The sequence below is a fragment of the Clupea harengus genome, chromosome 11 (genome assembly GCF_900700415.2).
Source record: "Clupea harengus chromosome 11, Ch_v2.0.2, whole genome shotgun sequence".
NCBI lineage: Eukaryota > Metazoa > Chordata > Actinopteri > Clupeiformes > Clupeidae > Clupea > Clupea harengus.
In genome coordinates this window covers 27,173,440-27,178,950 of record NC_045162.1, presented here as the reverse complement: position 1 = coordinate 27,178,950, position 5,511 = coordinate 27,173,440, and the positions used below count along the sequence as shown (strand labels likewise).

The 5,511-nt window shown below is 50.0% G+C and overlaps 1 protein-coding gene across 1 annotated transcript in view; it reads left to right on the top strand.

Moving 5' to 3' along the window:
* Nucleotides 1–1,760: 1,760 nt before the first annotated feature.
* The window catches only part of LOC116222532 (putative neural-cadherin 2), an 8,581-nt gene continuing 4,830 nt past the window's right edge, over nucleotides 1,761–5,511 (top strand). Inside the window, exons 1-7 of the mRNA XM_031576956.1 lie at nucleotides 1,761–1,785; nucleotides 2,144–2,271; nucleotides 2,730–2,857; nucleotides 3,117–3,210; nucleotides 4,346–4,537; nucleotides 4,846–5,010; nucleotides 5,349–5,511. The exon at nucleotides 5,349–5,511 is cut by the window's right edge and continues 102 nt beyond it. Coding sequence (XP_031432816.1) covers nucleotides 1,761–1,785; nucleotides 2,144–2,271; nucleotides 2,730–2,857; nucleotides 3,117–3,210; nucleotides 4,346–4,537; nucleotides 4,846–5,010; nucleotides 5,349–5,511 — 895 coding nt within the window. The remainder of the gene's footprint in view (nucleotides 1,786–2,143; nucleotides 2,272–2,729; nucleotides 2,858–3,116; nucleotides 3,211–4,345; nucleotides 4,538–4,845; nucleotides 5,011–5,348) is intronic.

Below are 5,511 nucleotides of genomic sequence, written 5' to 3'. Positions count from 1 at the left end.
TCATTGGAGACATTTAGCCTGTAACTTTTTTTAAAGCTTAACATACTTCTATCTGTTTGAACTGAGTAGGACTGACAGTCTTATTTAATGACCAAATGACTGAGCTGTCCTGTATGTAGTGATTCAGATGTTTCTATGTATTTTTGGATAGGAAGAGGTGTTCTAGGGAGGTCTTATAGTGGCATAAGTGGTTTCAAGACTTAACAGTTGACATGAAACAAGGACTAAATCCTGACATTGGTGCTTTATCATGCGTGTGTTGTGTGACATGACCTTCAGTGTGTGCTGTCCCCCTCCTCAGCTGTGGTCTCAGGTGTAAGTGTGTTGCCATGTTCCCCTCCTCTGCTGTGGTCACAGGTGTAAGTGTGTTGCCATGTTCCCCTCCTCTGCTGTGGTCACAGGTGTAAGTGTGTCGCCATGTTCCCTCCTCTGCTGTGGTCACAGGTGTAAGTGTGCCCCCATGTTCGACGGGCCCGAGTGCCAGCAGACCAAGCACAGTTTCCACGGCCATGGCTACGCCTGGTTCCCTCCCATCAGGCCCTGCTTCCAGAGCCAGATCTCGCTGGAGTTCATCACTGAGGCGCCCAACGGCCTGCTGCTCTACAACGGCCCACTGGCCGCCCCCAGCCCGGAGACCCGGAGGACTTCATCGCCCTCGGTAATGCCAAAACCCGGGCTCCCGGCAATATGTTTGCATTGCGTTTGGATTTAGTTCAGTGATATATTGAGCCTATAGTGTGTAGGCTTTCATCAAGGGCAAGGGGAAAACAACGGTGGTCTGAACGGGCATGTTACGTTAGGAGTTAATCATCCTCGGTGATTGTTGTTAATACGCCATTGGAACAGAGGAGAAGTGATTTGTAGTGGACTGAATGTATGTAGTATAAGTCTACACTAAACCTGCTCCACTTGGTATGGATGTCACACATGTGATTCAAAATCAAAAGTGAGAAATGATTTTAACATTCAGAAATCCTATCCCACATTTTGAGAAGGGCAGTCAATACTGGCATGATTTAAGGCTTTTAAATCACCTGTGCCAGAAATTAATTTAATCCAACCGATTAATTGCATGGCTTATTTTTTTTTGAAGAGCCAGCTCAATAAGTGTCAGAAACCGTCAAAAGTGTGACCATCAATCATGCATTGGTTTTCCTCAGTGCAGACCTGTGCTGCTGTGGTCAGCACTATGTTGAATCGGTTGTGGTCAGCAGAGAGGTTGAGACTGGGGTCACTCCTGAAGGTCAGATAGTGCAGCCCCACTGCCACACACACACACACACACACACACACACACACACGCACACACGCACACACACACACACACACACACACACGTGCCTGTCCCACAACCGGTTTTGTTGCCGTTTCACTGAATAGCCCGCCCAGGTGGCACTGTGGTGCGCTTACATCATCACTTTGCTACACATTGCTTTTAGTTGTGTGATTATTGAGCCGGGGCCCGAACGTTCCCTGCATGAGAAGAAGATCGAACTTGACCACAAATTGATTGTCGAGAGGCATTTTTCATGGATGCTGTTCAATACAGTGTGTGCCAACAGTGTTTTGGGTCGATGGGGGTCAGGTTGTATAGATGGATAGAAATATTGCTCATATTTTGTCAAAACATGAGCATGACACCGGATGACGCATGGGGACTTGATGAGGGTTATAGCAATAGTCATTAGTACTGGACCTCAATGCCTGAGGCACTTTGTTTTGCATAACTTTGCCAGCAGTCGGGGGGCGGGGAGGCGGTGATGTTACCTAGAAAACCTCCCTTACGTGAGGAATCCTCATGTTCCTACCTGAAGCCCAATCAAACGGCAGGCCCAACCTAACATGGTGTAGAACTGCCTCCGCTCTCAGTGTAGAAATGTGGCACACACATGTAGATGCACTTATCAAACTCCTCTGATGTTTCCCCACCGCCGCAGACATCCTCTCAATTTAACAAGCCTCTCCTGATTACTTAAAGATGTTGTAGTAGTAGTTACACCGTTAGTAGCGGTAGTAGTAGTTGCTGAAACAGTTGTGAGAGAGGCAGTCATTAAAAGGTTGTAGAAAAGTCTTGATTACAGCTCTAAGTTCTTCCTTCCTCCTCCCCCTCCTCCTCCTCCTCCTCCTCTTCCTCCTCCTCCAGAGCTGAAGAACGGCATCCCTTCTCTGAGTGTGAACCACGGCTCCGGAACACTGACGCTCCAGCTTCAGCCCAGGACTGCCGTCACAGACCGCCGCTGGCATCGTCTGGACATCGTCAGCGACGGGAAGGTCAGGACAACGCGGCTTGGGGTTTGCCCCGGGGGGAGGGGGGGCGGGGTAGAGGGACAGAGGGGGCAGGAGGTGGGAGGCTGGCCAATGAGACGGCTGAAGGCCCACTGTCAAATGTGATGGTGGTCTGGGTAGAATCCAGTGCCTCACTCACATCCAAATCCACTTTATTATGTCCACTTCATCGATATCACAGAAATGTTAAGAGGCAATCTCCCCTCATGGCTAGTCTCCAGGTGAAGGGGTGTAGCTCTACACCTCCTTCCCATTCATTTTCACCAGATAGAAATCGCTTTTGAGGAAGAAGGAGGAATATTCCTCTGAATATTTTTTTTTAAATCACCGATGAAGAATCATCAACTATGCCTCACAATTGTCCTCTATGTTGTAGTGATAGCAGTGGTGGCTGTGGTGGGTGTAGTAGATGAGGGGGACTAAGTGAGGCTGGTGTGTTGCAGACGGTGCAGCTGATCCTGGACCACTGCACTGGGGCTGCGGTGAACGAGGTGGAGGGCCTGGGGGTGGAGATGCTGGAGATGGACCAGTCGGCCTGCAAGACCTCCGCAGAAACACCCGGCAGTCAGAGGTAAAGGACGAACAGCGACTCTCATAATGTTATACAGTATAGCTTGATGATGGAATACAGTGGAATACAAATGTGTGCCAATTATTACTTTTCTTAATTGTAATAATTGTAGTTGTTTTACCTAGACTGAGGCAGTCCGCTGGTATGATTTCATGTGTGATCCCATATCAGCTACTAGCAGTAGCATGTTAGGCTCTCCTGACCACAGGCCACTGAACTGCGTGTTGTTCTGCGTGTTGTTCTGCGTGTTGTTCTCCAGGTTCTTGAACGTGAACCAGCCCCTACAGGTGGGAGGGGTGAAGGAGACACACCCGCACCGGCGCACACACCCCACTACAAGGGCTTCGTGGGATGTGTGAAGAAACCTGGTAGTAGACAGCCAGGTACAGACCATCCTCTTCCTCTCCTTTTTCCCCACCGCATGCACACACACACCAGGGGTGCCAGGCATTCTTTCTCCACGTTGGCTTGGGCCGCCGCCAATGCACTCATGGGAGTTCACAATGTGGAACCACTCCTGACGAACTGGGTACCCTTCAATCTGTTTAATTGATGGTAAATACTGTAGCTGGATTGAAAAACATAGAAAAATGAAGGACTGGGAAGTACAGCTTGGTGAGGTGGAATGGGCTGTCCAGACCCTGCCGAACGGAACAACCCATCTTTGGCTTTGTCCTCAAACACACCATCCCATCTGAGTAAACAGTCCTTTCTTCATGTCTTCTTCTGAGGATTGGAGTCTATTTAGATTAGGCTCGGGTTTTTCTGGGGTTGCTCCCAAAAGCCATCTGTCTGCTTGTTTCTGACAGAGCAGCTGAGCAGCGCAGTGCTGCCAGACAGACTGATAGAGGAGGAGACAGACCACAGACACAAACACAGCGCTAAACCTAGCCGTGCTGACCCGGGGCAAAACACTCATATAAGGATGAGGATGCACACACACAGGCATGCCCCCCCCCCCCCCCCACACACACACACACACATGCGTACATTCACACCCCATCTCAATCCTGTCACATTTACTATTTCTACTCAGCAGCTGCTGAACTCATGTTACAGTTATAGCAATTATATGGCCGGGATTGTTGCCTTCAGAGTCTGAACCTCTCCCCAGCTCCAGACATGTTCCCCCTGCAGTCCAATGACAATCAGACCAGGGGGGGGGGGGGGTTAAGGGGTCAACAGTGGCAGCTGCTCTGAGTGCTGCGTCAGGTGAGCTGGTGACCCAGGGCACCTCAGGACAGGAAGTCAATAAGGTCGCCAAGACCCCCAGTCTGCTGACAAGGAAAACTCCCTCACTATGTTTGGTTTTTGTGTGTGTGTGTGTGTTATTGTGTGTGTTTCTATACTTTGTGTGTTAATTGTGTGTGTATGTGTGTATACAGTGTGTGTAGACGTGTGTAGATGTGTGTTTGTGTGTGTGTGTGCCTCTACCTAATGTGTGTGTGTGTGCCTCTACCTAATGTGTGTGTGTGTGTGTCCTGTCAGGTGTATGACTTGGGTAACCCGGCAGAGAGTGTGAACAGCACCCCAGGGTGCACCCTGACTGACGGGGTGTGTCTGACCACCGGGGGCCCCTCGTGCGGAGTCCATGGACGATGCCTGGGGGAGTGGGGCTCCTTCAGCTGTGACTGCCACCCCGGCTTCAGCGGACACAAGTGTGAGAAAGGTGAGAGAAAGGCACAGAACTCCCTCTTTTATCTAAAACATTGTAAAGTGTAAAATGTGACAATGGATTTGTGGGCCTCTCATTATCTATAGTCATGCCAAAAGAATGTAAGAAGCTGTCCACTGAACTTAGTTCGTAAGAAGACATTTAAGAAAATGTTCCAGAATAAGGTCCATTGTTATTAGAGGCTATTAAATCCTTTGGGGAAAATAGTTTACATTGTTCTGTTTCTGAAAGTTTACATTGTTCTGTTTCTGTTCTGTTTCTGTTTCTGTCTCCTTTGAGTTTTGACATGAGATCTTCTTGTCCCCCACCCTAGGGTTGCCGGACTGGTCCTTTGAGCCGGACAGTGTGCTGCGGTACCAGCTGCGGGGGTGGGAGCCCCCGCTCGACCCACGCCGAGCTCCTGCTGCGCACCCGAGCCTCCTCGGGCAGCCTGCTCAGCATGACCTCCCGTGATGCCAACGAGTACATCGTCCTGGAGGTCAGTGACATGTCAACTCCACACCCTACACCCAGCCCCGATTCACTGCACACACCCGGCCCAACAGCACCCCAAAATAACAGATTGCCCAGTGCAATGTTATGAAGAGCATACATTACTGTATTACTGGCTTACCCCTTTTGTGCTGATGGCTGTATTCAATCTGAAACTCATATCCACAACCACTGTGATGCATTTGGCTTGACATTAGACATCAGATTGCAAACCAGACCCGCTATAATGTCTGATGCTACGGAAATATAACAAACTTGACTTGGTGAATAACCAAATGTATGAATGTAACTTGAACGTACTTGTGCCCGTGTCGGTGTGAACAGATAGCAGACGGACACCTGAGCGTCCGTGCCAACCTTGGCGACGGTGCCCACTCCCTGCGTCTGATCGGTCAGCGCGTGGACGGTGGCCAGTGGTTGCTGGTCAGCCTGCTTCGCCATGACAACCTCTTCACACTGCGTCTGGAGCGGGGCGGCGGGTCACGGG